This window comes from Pristiophorus japonicus, chromosome 12 (assembly GCF_044704955.1).
Source record: "Pristiophorus japonicus isolate sPriJap1 chromosome 12, sPriJap1.hap1, whole genome shotgun sequence".
NCBI classification, from domain to species: Eukaryota; Metazoa; Chordata; class Chondrichthyes; family Pristiophoridae; genus Pristiophorus; species Pristiophorus japonicus.
In genome coordinates, this window is record NC_091988.1 from 68,211,747 (window position 1) to 68,231,400 (window position 19,654).

The 19,654-nt window shown below is 48.7% G+C and overlaps 1 protein-coding gene across 4 annotated transcripts in view; it reads right to left on the reverse strand.

The window, feature by feature from the left end:
* Positions 1-19,654, reverse strand: part of LOC139277314 (sodium- and chloride-dependent creatine transporter 1-like) — a 480,248-nt gene that overhangs the window by 254,508 nt on the left and 206,086 nt on the right. For all 4 annotated transcript variants that reach the window (XR_011596068.1, XM_070895616.1, XM_070895614.1 and 1 more), the window contains exon 2: positions 14,313-14,558. Coding sequence is in view for 3 of the 4 variants with exons in the window: in XM_070895616.1 (XP_070751717.1) it covers positions 14,313-14,558 (246 nt within the window). In the remaining variant the exon portion in view is untranslated. The remainder of the gene's footprint in view (positions 1-14,312; positions 14,559-19,654) is intronic.

A 19,654-nucleotide genomic window follows, 5' to 3' on the forward strand; every position in this document is an offset into this window, starting at 1 on the left:
ATATGCTAAGCATTGCCCAATTAAATTGGTCAATTAGCTGACTGAAGTCATGGACGCTGTTTGATGAATGCTGCTTTGTGTCCGCTCACAAAGGTGCAGGAGGCTAGGGCGATCAGCGCTCAGCTTGCAGCCACAGGCCCTCGCTAACCTTCACAGGCCCTCGCTAACCTTCACTGTCAGAGGGGTCTCGCTGTATCACAGGCCCTCGCTAACCTTCACTGTCAGAGGGGTCTCGCTGTATCACAAGCCCTCGCTAACCTTCACTGTCAGAGAGGTCTCGCTGTATCACAAGCCCTCGCTAACCTTCACTGTCAGAGGGGTCTCGCTGTATCACAAGCCCTCGCTAACCTTCACTGTCAGAGGGGTCTCGCTGTATCACAAGCCCTCGCTAACCTTCACTGTCAGAGGGGTCTCGCTGTATCACAAGCCCTCGCTAACCTTCACTGTCAGAGGGGTCTCGCTGTATCACAGGCCCTCGCTAACCTTCACTGTCAGAGAGGTCTCGCTGTATCACAAGTCCTCGCTAACCTTCACTGTCAGAGAGGTCTCGCTGTATCACAAGCCCTCGCTAACCTTCACTGTCAGAGAGGTCTCGCTGTATCACAGGCCCTCGCTAACCTTCACTGTCAGAGAGGTCTCGCTGTATCACAGGCCCTCGTTCTGCTACACCAGCATGCAGTGGGCAGCATGACACCACTCAGCCACAGGGTCCTGGGTTCAAGCCCCACAGAGATTGAGCAGAGAATCCAGGCTGATACTCAGTGCTGAATCCAGTGCTGTTAAAGGGTGCCAACTCTGGCTACATGTCATAGAAAGAAAGACTTGCATGAATCCCAAATTAATCTCACTGCCCTGCTCTCTCCCCATAGCCCTGTATCAATCCCAAACTAATCCCACTGCCCTGCTCTGTCCCCATAGCCCCATATCAATCCCAAACTAATCCCACTGCCCTGCTCTGTCCCCATAGCGCTGTATCAATCCCAAACTAATCCCACTGCCCCGCTCTCTCCTCATAACCCCGTATCAATCCCAAACTAATCCCACTGCCCCGCTCTCTCCTCATAACCCCGTATCTTCCTCTGTTTCAAATATTTCTCCAATCGGCCATTAAAAGAAACAATGGTCCCGGCCACAACCACTCCTTGTGGTAAATCTTTCCGTGTTCAAATAATTCTGTGTAAAGAATTTTCTCCTAACCTTTCACTTCTGTCTCTCTTGATCGGATCATTTTAAATTAATGACCCCCGAGTCCAACCAAATTAAATTATCTTTCCTTATTCACTCTCTCAGAACCATTTCTCATTTTTAAAAGTCTGGATTAAAACCTCTATGAGCTTCTATGCTGGAGTGGCGATGATGGCAGTATCTCGGGGCAGTTCTGGTGCCAAGAGGTGATGGGCCGGGGTCTAACCCACTACATCACCCTCTGCCGCACTCCACTGCCGTGCCTGGCACAGCACCAACACTCGGCTTAATGCACAGCCCGAGCCCAGCCTGCGAAGGGTTAACCTCTGTACTGCCCAATATTTGAGGGGAAAATGTTAATTTCCATTAAATCCTCTCCGTTCATTTGATTTTTCACTTGCTAAGTCTACAAATAATCGTCTCAGCGGATTTATCTTCAGTTATAATCCAAAATCGTCCAGCAACAGAAGCCGGGCTCGGGGATGCTGCTGTGAATGGAGAGCTGGCTGGGGTTCCTGCGGGACTTTAGTATGAGCAGCCTGAGCCCAGGGAGGAGCCTGCGTCACTCATCCTTTCCGTTGATCTGGAAATCTAAATTTAAAGCAATAATCTGGAGAAGATTCTGCCTGCAGCCTGTTCCCGACCCCGTCATCAATGACTGAGTGTCTCTGAACAGCCAATGCAATCCCTCAACGGTTAACAGCTTCACTACTGCCGTCTCATTTGATGCCAATTCTTTAAAACATGAGACATATATCACAAGGTTTGAACACCACACCTAAACATACAATCCAGGCCGACATTCCCAGTGCCAGTACTGAGGGAGTGTGGCACTGTCGGAGGGGCGGTACTGAGGGAGCACTGCACTGTCAGAGGGGCAGTACTGAGGGAGCACCGCACTGTCGGAGGGACAGCACTGAGGGAGCGCCGCACTGTCGGAGGGGCAGTACTGAGGGAGCGCCGCACTGTCGGAGGGGCAGTACTGAGGGAGCGCTGCACTGTCGGACGGGGAGTACTGAGGAAGCGTCGCACTGATGGAGGGGCAGTACTGAGGGCACGCTGCACTGTTGGAGGGCAGTACTGAGGGAGTGCTGCACTGTCAGAGAGGCAGTACTGAGGGAGCGCCGCACTGTTGGAGGGGCAGTATTGAGGGAGCGCCGCACTGTCAGAGGGGCAGTACTGAGGGAGCGCCGCACTGTCGGAGGGACAGCACTGAGGGAGCGCCGCACTGTCGGAGGGGCAGTACTGAGGGAGCGCTGCACTGTCGGACGGGGAGTACTGAGGAAGCGTCGCACTGATGGAGGGGCAGTACTGAGGGCACGCTGCACTGTCAGAGGGGCAGTACTGAGGGCACGCTGCACTGTTGGAGGGGCAGTACTGAGGGAGCGCTGCACTGTCAGAGGGGCAGTACTGAGGGCACGCTGCACTGTTGGAGGGCAGTACTGAGGGAGTGCTGCACTGTCAGAGAGGCAGTACTGAGGGAGCGCCGCACTGTTGGAGGGGCAGTATTGAGGGAGCGCCGCACTGTCGGACGGGGAGTACTGAGGGAGCGCTGCACTGTCGGAGGGGCAGTACTGAGGGAGTGCCGCACTGTCGGAGGAGCGGTACTGAGGGAGTGCTGCACTGTCGGAGTTGCCGTCTTTCAGATGAAATGTTAAACCGAGGCCCTGTCTACTCTCTCAGGTGGTCGTAAAAGATCCCATTGTACTATTTCGAAGAAGAGCAGGAGAGTTATCCCCGGTGTCCTGGGGCCAATATTTATCCCTCAACCAACACCACTGTTCGTGGGATCTTGCTGTCTATAAATTGGCTGCCGTGTTTCCGACATTACAACAGTGACTACACTCCAAAAAGTACTTCATTGACTGTAAAGCGCTTTGAGGCGTCCTGAAGTGCTGGAAGGCGCTCTATCAATGCAAGTCATTTCTTTCTTTCACTTTTGAAGTGCAGTCACTATTGTAATGTAGGAAACGCAGCAGCCAATCTGCTGACAGCAAGCTCCCACAATCAGCAATGAGATAAAGGACTAATTTTAGTGATGATGGTTGAAGGATATATATTGGTCCCAAGACAACGGGGAGAACTCCCCTGCTCTCCTTCGAAAGAGTAAATCCATCAGAGAGGGGAGCCTTGGTTTAACGTCCCATCAAAAGTCTAACAATCAGTAACTTTCTTCTGGACTTGCACAGCCGCAGATACCTGATAAACGTGCGCGGAGGCGATCATATGGAGGATGTGGCCGGCACTGTGTAAGCTGATCCCGCACTCATCCATGGCAACCCGAGACTCGGGACAGAGAGTCAATCGTCGTCCTTCCATCCAGAGTCTGACACGGCCCGTCAATCTCTCCCCATGAGGCACGATGGCTCTGCTTCCAGATTGCAGTTACGTTGTTTGATGGGACAGTGTAGAGTGAGCTTTACTCTGTATCTAACCCATGCTGGACCTGCCCTGGGACTTGAAGTACAGAATCCTCTCTGGGTGCTGCGCATGGCCTTTAACCAATGGAGAAGCGTGCGGGTGCTGATTGAGCAGTCGGGTGTCGGTGGGGGTGTGCACACATCGCTACGCACTAAGCTGTTTGGGGAGATTAGCCGCCCAAGAGATTTATCGAGCTCAGTGCACGTCACAACTGACAACTGTCACGAGCACTGCACCTGATGGGGATTACACTGACATCAGGCCACTGGGAGCTCAATTAAAGCAGAGCTGAGGGCTCCCAGCTCCCTCCCACCCACCACACCAAATGTTCAGGCAACTCATGTTCTCCGGCACTTCAGGGTCCGCCTCTACCTTGACTCATGAAGCCTAAACCTCTCCGCTTCTCTCTCCTCCTTTAAGACGCTCCTTAAAACCGACCTCTTTGACCGAGCTTATGGTCACCTGTCCCTAACATCTCCTTATGTGGTGTCAGTTGTGACCTGTGATGTACTTTGAAATGCTTTACTACCTTTAAGACGCTATATAAATGCAAGCCGTTGTTTTTGGTGATCTCACCTTCAAAGTTATAGTGAACTATAGTGAAAAAGCATTAATGCACCGCAGTGCAGAGAGCACAGGCCGGGCTTCCGGGCTTGTATTCCCGTGCGGATCGATGAACGCTGGCCAAACTCCTTCCATCATGGACCATCTGAGGAGAATTTTTGGTCTTCAGCCTGTGCTGGATTTAAACCTGGGTTCCCGGGTGTCTCTGCTCCAGGTTACTATTCTATAAAGCTCTGCTCAGACCCCATCTGCAGTAAATGGGTTCAGTCCTGGGCCCCGCCCCTCAGGGAGGACATATCGGCCTCGGGGGGGAGCAGATTCACCAGAATGATACCGGGGATAAAAGAGTTAAATTACGAGGACAGGTTGCACAGACTGGGCTTGTATTCCCCTGAGTTTAGAAGATTAAGGGGTGATCTAACCGAGGTGTTTAAGATGAATATAGGACTCAATAGGGTGGATAAAGAGAAACTATTTCCCCTGGTGGGGAGAGTCCAGAATAAGGGGGCATAACCTTAGAATTAGAGCCAGGCCGTTCAGGGGTGATGTCAGGAATGAGGAAAACCGGGTTGTGGAACTGTACCCCAACAAGTGTCTGCATCTGCTGGAGCAGAAGAGGACCCAGAACCAGACCCCAGTGCCGCTGGAAGCGAGGGGTCATTGGGTTAGAATCATATGAGGGCAGAGTTGGCTAAAGTGGACTGGGAAAATAGATTAAAGTGTGGGGCAATTGATGAGCAGTGGTAGAAATTTAAGGAGACATTTCATAACTCTCAACAAATATATATCCCAATGAGAAGGAAAGACTGTAAGAGAAGGGATAACCATCCGTGGCTAACTAAGGAAATAAGGGATGGTATCAAATTGAAAACAAGGGCTTACAATGTGGCCAGAGGGAGGGCAGAAGATTGGGAAACTTTTAAAAGCCAACAAAGAACAACTAAAAAAAATGATAAAGAGAGGGAAGATAGATGATGAAAGTAAACTAGCACGAAATATAAAAACAGATAGTAAGAGTTTCTACAGGTACATAAAAAGGAAAAGAGTGGCTAAAGTAAATGTTGGTCCCCTAGAGAATGAGACTGGGGAATTAATAATGGAGAACAGGGAAGTGGCAGAGATGTTGAGCAAATATTTTGTATCGGTCTTCATGGTAGAAGACACTAAAAACATCCCAATAGTGAATAATCAAGGGGCTATAGGGAGGGAAGAACTTAATACAATCACTATCACTAATGAAGTAGCACTCGGTAAAATAATGGGACTAAAGGCGGACAAGTCCCCTGGACCAGATGGCTTACATCCTAGGGTCTTAAAAGAAGTGGCTGCAGAGATAATGGATGCATTGGTTGTAATCTATCAAAATTCCCTGGATTCTGGGGAGGTCCCAGCAGATTGGAAACTCGCAAATGTAATGCCCCTTTTTAAAAAAAAGGGGGCAGACAAAAAAGCAGGAATCTATAGACCAGTTAGCCTAACATCTGTCTTTGGAAAAATGCTGGAGTCCATTATTAAGGAAGCAGTAGCGGGACATTTGGAAAAGCATAATTCAATCAAGCAGAGTCAGCATGGTTTTATGAAAGGGAAATCATGTTTGACAAATTTGCTGGAGTTCTTTGAGGATGTAACGAGCAGGGTGGATAAGGGGGAACCAGTGGATGTGGTGTATTTGGATTTCCAAAAGGCATTCGATAAGGTGCACAAGATGAAAGTTCATGGGGTTGGGGGTAATATATTAGCATGGATATCGGATTGGCTAACTAACAGAAAACAGAGAGTCAGGATAAATGGGTTATTTTCCGGTTGGCAAGCAGTAACTAGTGGGGTGCCGCAGGGATCGGTGCAGGGGCCTCAACTATTTACAATCTATATTAGTGACTTGAATGAAGGGACCGAATGTAATGCAGCCAAGTTTGCTGATAGAAACATAGAAACATAGAAAATAGGTGCAGGAGCAGGCCATTCAGCCCTTCGAGCATGCATCACCATTCAATATGATCATCGCTGATCATGCAACTTCAGTACCCCACTCCTGCCTTCTCTCCATACCCCCGATCCCTTTAACCGTAAGGGCCACATCTAACTCCCTTTTGAATATATCCAACGAACTGGACTCAAGATCTTTCTGTGGTAGAGAATTCCACAGGTTAATAATTCTCTGGGTGAAAAAGTTTCTCCTCATTTCGTTCCTAGATGGCTTACCCCTTATCCTTAGACTGTGACCCCTGGTTCTGGACTTCCCCAACATCGGGAACATTATTCCTGCATCTAACCTGTCCAATCCTGGCAGAATTTTATATGCTTCTATGAGATCCCCTTTCACTCTTCTAACTTCCAGTGAATATAAGCCTAATCGATCCAGTCTTTCTTCATATGTCAGTCCTGCCATCCCAGGAATCAGTCTGGTGAACCTTCGCTGCACTCCCTCAATAGCAAGAACGTCCTTCCTCAGATTGGGAAACCAAAACTGAACACAATATTCCAGGTGAGGCCTCACCAGGTGAGGCCTTGTACAACTGCGGTAAGACCTCCCTGCTCCTATGCTCAAATCCTCTAGCTATGAAGGCCAACATACCATTTGCCTTCTTCACCACCTGCTGCACCTGCATGCCAACCTTCAATGACTGATGTACCATGACACCCAGGTCTTGTTGCACCTCCCCTTTTAATAATCTGTCACCATTCAGATAATAGTCTGCCTTCCTGTTTTTGCCACAAAAGTGGATAACCTCACATTTATCCACATTATACTGCATCTGCCATGCATTTGCCCAGTCACCTAACCTATCCAAGTCACCCTGCAGCCTCTTATCATCCTCCTCACAGCTCACACTGCCATCCAGCTTAGCGTCATCTGCAAACTTAGAGATATTACATTCAATTCCTTCGTCTAAATCATTAATATATATTGTAAATAGCTGGGGTCCCAGCACTGAACCTTGCGGTACCCCACTAGTCACTGCCTGCCATTCTGAAAGGGACCCATTTATACAAAGATGGATGGGAAAGCAAATTGTGAGGACACAAAAAGTCTGCAAAGGGACATAGACAGGCTAAGTGAGTGGGCAAAAATTGGGCAGATGGAGTATAATGTGGGAAAATGTGAGGTTATCCACTTTGGCAGAAATAATAGAAAAGCAAATTATAATTAAAATGGAGAAAAATTGCAAAGTGCTGCAGTACAGAGGGACCTGGGGGTTCTTGTATATTAAACACAAAAAGTTAGTATGCAGATACAGCAAGTAATCAGGAAGGCAAATGGAATGAAGTCTTGCTACAACTTTACAGGGTATTGGTGAGGCCACACCGAGAGTACTGCGTACAGTTTTGGTCTCCATATTTAAGAAGGATATACTTGCATTGGAGGCTGTTCAGAGAAGGTTCACTCGGTTGATTCCAGAGATGAGGGGGTTGACTTATGAAGAAAGGTTGAGTAGGTTGGGCCTATATTCATTGGAGTTCAGAAGAATGAGAGCTAATCTTATTGAAACATATCAGATAATGAGGGGGCTCGACAAGGTGGATGCAGAGAGGATATTTCCACTCATAGGGGAAACTAAACTAGGGGACATAGTCTCAGAATAAGGGGCCGCCCATTTAAAACTGAGATGAGGAGGAATTTCTTCTCTCAGAGGGTTGTAAATTTATGGAATTCTCTGCCCCAGAGAGCTGTGGAGGCTGGGTCATTGAATATATTTAACAGATTTAGACAGATTTTGAGCGATAAGGGAATCATCATCATCATAGGCAGTCCCTCGAAACGAGGACGATTTGCTTCCACTCCAAAAAGGATGAGTTCGCAGGTGTTTCAATGAAGGACTTAATAATCCAGGTCCTGAACTACATCGTGAAGGGTGGAAGATGCCGGTGTGTGGATTTTTTTAACGTGTGGCGGCCGTTGCACACCAGCCACCACACGGGCTTAACAGAGCTAGGTCTTGGGAATAAGGGAATAAAGGGTTATGGGGAGCGGGCAGGGAAGTGGAGCTGAGTCCATGATCAGATCAGTCATGATCTTATTGAATGGCGGAGCAGGCTCGAGGGGCCAGGTGGCCTACTCCTGCTCCAATTTCTTATGTTCTTATGTTCATATCTAATGATCTGATTATCATGCCGCTGAGATTGATGAAGATGAAAGGGATAGAATTTGTGGCGTAACCCTGGCAGAAGATCGGGGGGTCCCCGTGGGGAATGCTCCCATCGGATAGAGGCACGCAGTCAATGTGCAATCCACACTGAAATATCAGGTAGCACTCCCTTGGAGGGCACAGCAATGACATCAAGTGATTGCACAATGTGTGTTTGAACAGGTCCTGGTTGTAGCAACCCTGAGAGCTTGTCACCAAAACAGACAGAAACTGACTGTCTCAGCAGGGATTAGGCGCTGATATCTGAAGCCTGTTGTACATTGATGGAATGTGAGTGAGTACAGAGGACATTACGCTCCCACACACTGAAAGACAGACTTGTATTTATATAGCGCCTTTCACGACCACCGGACGTCCCAAAGTGTTTTGCAGCCAATGCAGTCCTTTTTGAAGTGCAGTCACTATTGTAATGTGGGAAATGCAGCAGCCAATTTGTGCACAGCAAGCTCCCACAAATAGAAATGTGATAATGTACAGATAATCTATTTTTTTTTAGAGATGTTGATTGAGGGATAAATATTGGCCAGGACACCAGAGATAACTCCCCTGCTCTTCTTCGAAATACTGCCATGGGATCTTTTATGTCCACCTGAGAGAGCAGACGGGGCCTCGGTTTAATGTCTCTTACGAAAGCCGGCACCTCCGACAATGTAGCGCTCCCTCAGTACTGCCCCTCCGACAGTGCGGCGCTCCCTCAGTACTGCCCCTCCGACAGTGCGGCGCTCCCCCAGTACTGCCCCTCCGACAGTGCAGCGCTCCCTCAGTACTGCCCCTCCGACAGTGCAGCGCTCCCTCAGTACTGCCCCTCCCACAGTGCGGCGCTCCCTCAGTACTGCCCCTCCAACAGCGCAGCACTCCCTCAGTACTGCCCTTCCGACAGTGCGGCGCTTCCTCAGTACTGCACTGGGAGTGTCGACCTAGATTTTTGTGCTCAAGTCTCTGGACTGGGACTTGAACCCACAACCTTCTGACTCAGAGGTGAGGGTGCTACCCACTGAGCCACGACTGACTCTGTTAAATTATAGCAATAATGAAGTGAAGATTGTATTAGCGGTTGCAAACAGATAAACAATTAGTGTCTGACGAGATGTTAGAAATGGACAGGCGGAAGGTCTTTTATTTTATCTCGATAATTTTCTCCCCTCTCCCGCGGACCTCGACTCTCTCTGGGGTACAGTCCCTCACCCCCTTCCTGCTGACCCTGACTCTCTCTGGGGTACAGTCCCTTCACCCTGTCTCCTATGGATCCTTCAATCAGCATCATGAGGCGAGGGTTGCGAGCCCATAGGACTGGACCCCAGCTCACCGAGATCCCCCAGGAGGGGGCCTGGGACTGGACCCTTACTCAGGGAGATCCCCCAGGAGGGGGCCTGGGACTGACCCCCGCTCAGGGAGATCCCCCAGGAGGGGGGACGTGGGACTGGACCCCCGCTCAGGGAGATCCCCCAGGAGAGGAGCATGGAACGTGGGACTAGACCCCCGCTCAGGGAGATCCCCCAGGAGAGGAGCATGGAACGTGGGACTGGACCCCCGCTCAGGGAGATCCCCCAGGAGGGGAGCATGGAACGTGGGACTGGACCCCAGCCAGAGTCAGCGCCTTTTGGGGAGAGGAAAGTGGTTAAAATGAAGAGCATGTAGTCCATTGATTGACTTGAGTGGGGTGGAGATGTTCCGATAACGAACAATGTGCAGGATCGGGAGGTTTTAATGCTGAGTGGTGTTACAGACAATGACCGATTAACTAAACTGTGTAATCAGCTGATGATGGCGCCCACACGCAGCGAATTCCAATCGGGTTTGTGGAGAGACGCAGATTTTTCTGCGTCCTTCGGAGATGCCAGTGGACTGGGAGTGGGATTTTGGCCGCAGACGATGAGAAGATCTGAGCGGCCCAAAGCCTTGTTGGAGCAGCTCCGTTACACCACCTCCACACATACAGAGATAAGAAACCCAAACAATACTGGTACAGTTTGTTCAGTGCGTGCACTGGCTCGTGCTCAGTTACCGTTTCAACCGGTTTTGACTTTGTGCAGGAGTGTAAAGTGAGTTGGCAGCTCAACCCATCTTTATTCCCACTGATGATATAAAATGGGCTTTTACACTATCGAGATCTCGTGCATGAATATTGCCTGTTGTCTTTATATTCATATATTCATTGGCAAGGCTGGCATTTATTGTCCATCTCGAGGTGCCTTTAGAGCATTAAGAATCAACCATGTTGGTGTGGGACTGGAGTCACCTATAGGCCCAGAGTGGGTAAGGATGGCAGGTTTCCTTCCCGAAAGAGACTTCAGTGTAATGTATGCATCTGTGAGTATGCTCACAGGTTTGTAGACCTGTTGAGTTGGGAGTGGCTTAGCCAGTCATGTGATGTTCACAAGACTCAATAAAACCCCAGCCAGTTGGGTTCAGGGGATCCACGATGAGGCAGGTGGCTGTGAGCCTGGTGGATGAACCAGTAATGTGTAGTGTGATTGTTAAACCTTTTGCTAATAAACCAACTAGTTCGTAATAGCAATGTGTTGCTATAAATTCTTAAGCAAAGAACCCATGAAGCAAATACATTACAATCAGTGAACCAGTTGGGTTTTTACAACAATCTGACAGCTTCATGGTTACTTTTACTGACCCCAGATTTTCATTCCCAGATTTTTAAAAATGGATTCAACTTCTCAAACTGCCCTGCTGGAATTTAAACTGACATTCTCTGAGATATTATTCAAGGGCTGCAGGATTATTAGTCTAGTAACCTAATCACAGCACAACCGAACCCCATTCCAAGGTAGAACCCATGATAAGGTTGCAGACTGCACTCCCACTCAAACTTGGTGAGGGTCCCTCAAGTTGGATACAGAGTTTTATCCTCAACAATCACTTTAAAGGCATGTGACTGGAGACAGGATCAGCTCCCAATGAGATGAGTTCTTGCCGAATAAGATTAAGGTTCAGTTTGGGGGTCCATATTTGGGCGACTTCCCCCCCTTCCTGTGATCTGTGAGCTGGTCCATCGATTGATGTAATTGCCAATATGACCTCCGAATCTAGGCTTTATTAAGAGACCAAGGGGTTTGGAAATGTGTTGTTGTGTGGGATTTGGGGCATTATTTGCTGGTTTCTGTTTGCATACACAGGTAGTGACCAACAACACTCAAGAAGCTCGACACCATCCAGGACAAAATAGCCCGCTTGATTGACACTCCATCCACCACCTTAAACATTCATCCCTCCACCACCGGCGCACCGTGGCTGCATTGTGCACCATCTACAAGATGCACTGCAGCAACTCGCCAAAGCTTCTTCGACAACACCTCCCAAACCCGTGACCACTACCACTTAGAAGGATAAGGGGACCAGGTGCATGGGAACACCACCACCTCCACGTTCCCTTCCAAGTCACACACCATTCTGACTTGGAAATATATCGCCCGTTCCTTCATTGTCACTGGGTCAAAATCCTGGAACTCCCTCCCTAACAGCACTGTGGGAGCACCTTCACCACACAGGCTGCCACGGCTGGACAAATACCGGTAAACAAAGTAATTTCAACCAGAATAACCGGACAGAGGGAATGAGCCACAGATTGGGGAGGTTGAGTCCAGTTGTTTGGGTCAGGCCACGTCCATCCAGCTGTACCCCAACATCTGCACCTGTATACATCATCACCCCAACGTCTATACTGTCCCATCAAACTCTCCCAGGGCAGGTACAGCACGGGTTAGATACAGAGTAAAGCTCCCTCTGCACTGTCCCATGAAACACTCCCAGGGCAGGTACAGCACGGGTTAGATACAGAGTAAAGCTCCCTCAACAAACATTCACAGAGCTGTAAAGCGCTTTGGGATATCCTGAGTTTGTGAAAGGCGCTATAGAAATGCAAGTCTTTCTTCATGCCGTGTGGGGAGTGCAGCGACCTTGGGAGGAACAGGGGACTCGGATCTCTGGTTCCCAAAGCTCTCCCACCGGGGGTTTTCCTCATCTTATGTCTGGGTCTGTGGTAGATTCACTGATAGAGATTGATCACTGTGATTGGTCAACAACTCCATTATCGTCAGATCATGTGACTCCCAGGATGGTAGAAGTTGAGCTAGATGGATCTGGCTCTATTCTCATCCAGTAATTCCACTGATTGGGGACTCTGGGACTGGGGGGCATAGTCTAAAAATTAGAGCCAGACCTTTCAGGAGTGAAATTAGGAAACATTTCTGTAGAAGTTTGGGGCTCTCTTCTGCAAATAGCAACTGTTGCCGGGTCAATTGTTAATTTTAAATCAGTGATTGATAAACTTTTGTTAACCAAAGGTATTACGGGATATGGGCCAAAGGCGGGTTTATGGAGCTAGGTCGCAGATCAGCCATGATCTCAGTGAATGGCGGAACAGGTTCGAGGGGCTGAATGGCCTCCTTTTGCTCCTATGTTCATCTGGGGAGGGAAGGGAGGCAACTGCGATCGGCAAAAGGAGCTAAACTTGAGTTGGGAAGTCCCAAGATTCCCTTATGGGTCCTGGAGAACCAGCTCCTGCTCCTGGCCCACCAGGAAACCAATAAAGATCTGAACAAACATGGCCTCTTCTGGCCAGGGATCCATTCGAGCCTCGGCAAGTGTCCTGTGGTCTGGGGTTTAATTCACGTCGGGTCAAATTGATGGCAACAGACCGCGACTGGGGAACATTTACCAGCGCCTCACCCGCCTTCCGAACCCCGGGGCTTAAAATGGCGGTTGGCCGGAGTGTGGGAGATAATTACTCTGCCTCCTAATTTAAATCTGCCCCCCCCGCCCCCATTCTCGCCAGGCCCGGAGAGTGGGGGGGGGGGGGGGGGGGTTCGGAGTGGGGCTTACAATCGGGGTGTAAGTGTGGGCAGGATATCTGACCAGCAGGAGAGTGATTGCAGCTAACTTTGACCTTTGACCCATCCCCCAACAGGAGCTGGCTACGCAAACGTCAGGCAGACCAATCATTGGCCGTCAGGGGCACTGAGGCCAGTTCTGGAGTTTTAGGGCAGATCCCAGTGAGGGGTCTGTGTACGTCCCAGTAAGGAGTCTGTGTACATCCCAGTAAGGAGTCTGTGTACATCCCAGTGAGGAGCCTGTGTACATCCCAGTGAGGGTTCTGAGTACATCCCAGTGAGGGGTCTGTGTACATCCCAGTGAGGGGCCTGTGTACATCCCAGTGAGGGTTCTGAGTACATCCCAGTGAGGGGTCGGTGTACATCCCAGTGAGGGTTCTGAGTACATCCCAGTGAGGGGTCTGTGTACATCCCAGTGAGGGGTCTGTGTACATCCCAGTGAGGGGCCTGTGTACATCCCAGTGAGGAGCCTGTGTACATCCCAGTGAGGGTTCTGAGTACATCCCAGTGAGGGGTCTGTGTACATCCCAGTGAGGGGTCTGTGTACATCCCAGTGAGGGGTCTGTGTACATCCCAGTGAGGAGCCTGTGTACATCCCAGTGAGGAGCCTGTGTACATCCCAGTGAGGGGTCTTTGCACATCCCAGTGAGGGGTCTTTGCACATCCCAGTGAGGGGTCTGTGTACATCCCAGTGAGGAGCCTGTGTACATCCCAGTGAGGGGCCTGTGTACATCCCAGTGAGGGATCTGTGTACATTCCAGCGAGGGGCCTGTGTACATCCCAATGAGATGCCTGTGTACATCAAAGTAGGGGTCTGTGTACATCCCAGTGAGGGGTCTGTGCACATCCCAGTCTTCTCTTCTTAGGCGGTCCCTCGAATCAAAGATGACTTGCTTCCACGCCAAAAAGGGATGAGTTCACAGGTATTTCAATGAAGGACTTAATATTCCAGGTGCCGAACTGCATATTGAAGGGTGGGAGATGCCTGTGGGTGGATTACTTAACGTGTGGTGGCCATTGCACACTGTGCACTGTGCAGCACCTGTCTGCACTGGGCTGTTGTGGGGACAATGAATGAGGGTGATTCCTGTGGACTGGGCCTGGGAATGTGATCGAATTGTAGGGCCCCGAGTTTCTGCATCATACTCACCACCTCCATTTTTGTAACACAGATAGGGAAAGCGCCAAACGTTGCCCAGTCCCACTGCAAAGCCCACACAGGACATGATGAAGTCCATCTGACGGGTCCAAGTCTCACGTTCCACAACCGCAACCTTAACACAACCGTTTGTGACAACAAGCGGAGTCAACACGGATTTATCTTCATGAACAGACTCTGGGTCACCAACCAGTTCAGCACTTTCTGCTTCAGGGGCACTGGGACAGCCATTTCCACCTGGAAAACACATAATCCGACAATGAAAGAGATGATAAAGACAGAAAGAACTTGCATTTCTATAGTGTCTTTCACCACCTCAAGACATCCCAAAGCACTTTACAGCCATTGAAGTACACATTGAAGTGTAGTCACTGTTGTAATGTGGTAAACACAGCAGCCAATTTACGCACTGCAAGCTCCCACAACAGTAATGAGATAATGACCAGATTATCAGTTTTAGTAATGTTGGTTGAGGGATACATATTGGCCCAGGACTCCGGGGATAACTCCCCTGATCTTCTTAGAAATAGTGCCGTGGGATCTTTTATGTCCACCTGAGAGAGCAGACAGGGCCTCGGTTTAACATCTCATCTCAGTACTGCCCCTCCGGCAGTGCATAAGAACATAAGAAATAGGAGCAGGAGTACGCCTTTTGGGCCCTAGAGCCTGCTCTGCCATTTAATAAGGTCATGGCTGATCTGATCATGGACTCAGCTCCACTTGGATGATGTGGAATCTGTATGGGTGGAGCTGCGGAATACCAAAGGACAGAAAACACAAGTGGGAGTTGTGTACAGACCACCAAACAGTAGTAGTGAGTTAGGGGACAGCATCAAATAAGAAATTAGGGATGCGTGGTACAGCAGTTATCATGGGCAACTTTAAACTACGTATAGATTGGGCTAACCAAACTGGTAGCAATACGGAGAAGAATTTCCTGGAGTGTATTAGGGATGGTTTTCTGGACCAATATGTCGAGGAACCAACTAGAGGGCTGGCCATCCTAGACTAGGTGATGTGTAATGAGAAACGACTAATTAGCAATTTTGTTGTGCGAGGCCCCTTGGGGAAGAGTGACCATAATATGGTAGAATTCTTCATTAAGATGGAGAGTGACACAGTTAATTCAGAGACTAGGGTCCTGAACTTAAGGAAAGATAACTTCGATGGTATGAGACGTGAATTGGCTAGAATAGACTGGCAAATGATACTTAAAGGGTTTACGGTGGATAGGCAATGGCAAACATTTAAAGATCACATGGATGAACTTCAACAATTGTACATCCCAGTCTGGAGTAAAAATAAAATGGGGAAGGTGGCTCAACCGTGGCTAACAAGGGAAATTAAGGATAGTGTTAAATCCAAGGAAGAGGCATCTAAATTGGCCAGAAAAAGCAGCAAACCTGAGGACTGGGAAAAATTTAGAATCCAGCAGAGGACGACAAAAGTTTAATTAGGAAAATAGAGTATGAGAGGAAGCTTGCCAGGAACATAAAAACTGACTGCAAAAGCTTCGATAGATATGTGAATAAAAAAAGATTAGTGAAGACAAATGTAGGTCCCTTGCAGTCAGATTCAGATGAATTTATAATGGGGAACAAAGAAATGGCAGACCAGTTGAACAAATACTTTGGTTCTGTCTTCACGAAGGAGGACACAAATAATCTTTCAGAAGTACTAGGGGTCCGAGGGTCTAGTGAGAAGGAGGAACTGAAGGAAATCCTTATTAGGTGGGAAATTGTGTTAGGGAAATTGATGGGATTGAAGGCCGATAAATCCACGGGGCCTGATAGGCTGCATCCCAGAGTACTTAAGGGAGTGGCCCTAAAAATAGTGGATGCATTGGTGATCATTTTCCAACAGTCTATCGACTCTGGATCAGTTCCTATGGACTAGAGGGTAGCTAATGTAACACCACTTTTTTAAAAAGGAGGGAGAGAAAACGGGTAATTATAGATCGGTTAGCCTGACATCAGTAGTGGGGAAAATGTTGGAATCAATTATTAAAGGTGAAATAGCAGTGCATTTGGAAAGCAGTGACGGGATCGGTCCAAGTCAGCAGTCAGCATGGACTTATGAAAGGGAAATCATGTTTGAAAAATCTTCTGGAATTTTTTGAGGATGTAACGAGTAGAGTGGACAAGGGAGAACCAATGGATGTGGTGTATTTGGACTTTCAAAAGGCTTTTGACAAGGTCCCATACAAGAGATTGGTATGCAAAATTAAAGCACATGGTATTGGGGGTAATGTACTGACGTGGATAGAGAGCTGGTTGGCAGACAGGAAGCAGAGAGTTGGGATAAATGGGTCCTTTTCAGAATGGCAGGCAGTGACTAGTGGAGTGCCGCAGGGCTCAGTGCTGGGACCCCAGCTCTTTACAATATACATTAATGATTTAGATGAAGGAACTGAGTGTAATATCTCCTAGTTTGCAGATAACACAAAGCTGGGTGGCGGTGTGAGCTGTGAGGAGGACGCTAAGAGACTGCAGGGTGACTTGGACAGGTTAGGTGAGTGGGCAAATGCGTGGCAGATGCAGTATAATGTGGATAAATGTGAGGTTATCCACTTTTGGGGCAAAAACACAAAGGCAGAATATTATCTGAATGGCGGCAGATTAGGAAAAGGGGAGGTGCAACGAGACCTGGGTGTCATGGTACATTGAAAGTTGGCATGCAGGTACAGCAGGCGATGAAGAAGGCAAATGGTATGTTGGCCTTCATAACTAGGGGATTTAAGTATAGGAGCAGGGAGGTCTTACTGCAGTTGTACAGGGCCTTGGCGAGGCCTCACCTGGAATATTGTGTTCAGTTTTGGTCTCCTAATCTGAGGAAGGACATTCTTGCTATTGAGGGAGTGCAGCGAAGGTTCACCAGACTGATTCCCGGGATGGCAGGACTGATATATGAGGAGAGACTGGATCGACTGGGCCTGTATTCACTGGAGTTTAGAAGGATGAGAGGGGATCTCATAGAAACATATAAAATTCTGAGGGGACTGGACAGGTTAGATGCAGGAAGAGTGTTCCCGATGTTGGGGAAGTCCAGAACCAGGGGACACAGTCTAAGGATAAGGAGTGAGCCATTTAGGATTGAGATGAGGAAAAACTTCTTCACTCAGAGTGTTGTTAACCTGTGGAATTCCCTACTGCAGAGAGTTGTTGATGCCAGTTCATTGGATATATTCAAGAGGGAGTTAGATATGGCCCTAACGGCTAAAGGGATCAAGGGGTATGGAGAGAAAGCAGGAAAGGGGTACTGAGGTGAATGATCAGCCATGGTCTTATTGAATGGTGGTGCAGGCTCGAAGGGCCGTATGGTTTACTCCTGCACCTATTTTCTATGTTTCTATGTTTCTATGTTTCCGCTTCCCTGCCCACTCCCCATAACCCTTTACTCCCTTATCGCTCAAATATTTGTCTGTCTCCGCCTTAAATATATTCAATGACCCAGCCGCCACAGCTCTCTGGGGCAGAGAATTCCATAGATTTACAACCCGCTGAGAAAATAAATTGGTCCTCATCTCAGGTTTAAATGGGCGGCCCCTTATTCTAAGACTATGGCCCCAAGTTTCCACACACGGCAAAACAGGAGCCCCTCTGAGCTGGGCGCCCGTTTTTCACGCCGAAAACGGCGCCTGAAAAAAAACGCGCTATTCTCGAGCGCTTTGCAGCTCGATGTCAGCTTGGCGCGGCGCCCAGGGGGCGGAGCCTACCACTCGCGCCGATTTTGTAAGTAGGAGGGGGCGGGTACCATTTAAATGAGTTTTTTTCGTGCCGGCAACCTTGCGCGTGCGCGTTGGAGCGTTCACGCACGCGCAATGTGAAGGAAACATTGGCACTCGGCCATTTTTGTAGTTCTTTGTAGCTGTTCAATTTTAAACATTTTTTAATAAAAGCACATTGCCCTTCCATGATCAGCACTGAGGCTTCTTGCAGCAGTGAGAAGGCCGCAGGAAGCCTCAGAAGTTGAGGCAGCCTTCCCCCCCCCTTGCCGTCGGGAATGGTTGCCTCAACTTCTGAGGCTTCCTGCAGCCTTCTCCCTGCCTCCCCCCAGCTGCCGTCGGTCGGGCCCTCACTGCCTCCCCCCCCCCCGCCGTCGGGAAAGGCTGCCTCAACTTGTGAGGCTTCCTGCAGCCTTCTCCCTGCCTGAAGCACTTTCACACTGGTAGGAACATGGTTAATTTAATCTTTTCTTTGCTTATAAATTTTTATTCAGGTTGGAATTATTTGTATAATATTTGTATAAGTATATCTAAGGATTTATTGTAGAACGTATGTCCCTAGTTCTAGTTTTTCCTATGAGTGGAAATATCCTCTCTGCATCCACCTTGTCAAGTCCCCTCATTATCTTATAACTTTCAACAAGATTCATTCTTCTGAACTCCAATGTGTAGAGGCCCAACCTACTCAACCTATCCTCATAAGTCAACCCTCTCATCCCCGGAATCAACCGAGTGAACCTTCTCTGAACAGCCTCCAATGCAACTATATCCTTCCTTAAATACGGAGACATAAACTGTACGCAGTACTCTAGATGTGGCCTCACCAATACGCTGTACAGTTGTAGCAGGACGTCTCTGCTTTCATACTCTATTCCCCCTTGCAATAAAGGCCAATATTCCATTTTCTTTCCTGATTATTTGCTGTACCTCCATACTAACGTTTTGTGTTTCATGCAAAAGGACCCCCAGGTCTCCCTGTACTGCAGCACTTTGCAATTTTTCTCCATTTAAATTATACAATCTATATTAGCCCCAACCCCGTGAGCTTTTATCTTGTGCTGTAACCTTTTATCTTGCACCTTATCGAATGCTTTCCCTATTATGTTTGTAATGTACCTATGAATAACTCCACGAGGCAATGTGTTGTACTCAAACTGTCGTGACCTTGGTCCTTTATTCCAGCCGCATGGTGGCTCCCCTTTTATACAGCCTCTGCCACCAGGACAGGAAACCCTGGTCTCTACCAGTTGCACCCTCTAGTGGTGCCAGCATGTATATACACAGTGTAAACCTTATTGAAAGTATATCAGGTAAACAAGTCTCCACCTTATGCAACTATACAGTGACTACACAGCGAGTATATCTATAGTCTGCATGTATAACATCCTGGAAATCCAAATACACCACTCCCTGCGGCACTCCCTCAGTACTGCCCCTCCGACAGTGTAGCACTCCCTCAGTACTGCCCCTCCGACAGTGCAGCGCACCCTCAGTACTGCCCCTCCGACAGTGCATCGCTCTCTCAGTGCTGCCCCTCTGACAGTGCGGCACTCCCTCAATACGGCTCCTCGGACAGTGCGACGCTCCCTCTGTACTGCCCCTCCGACAG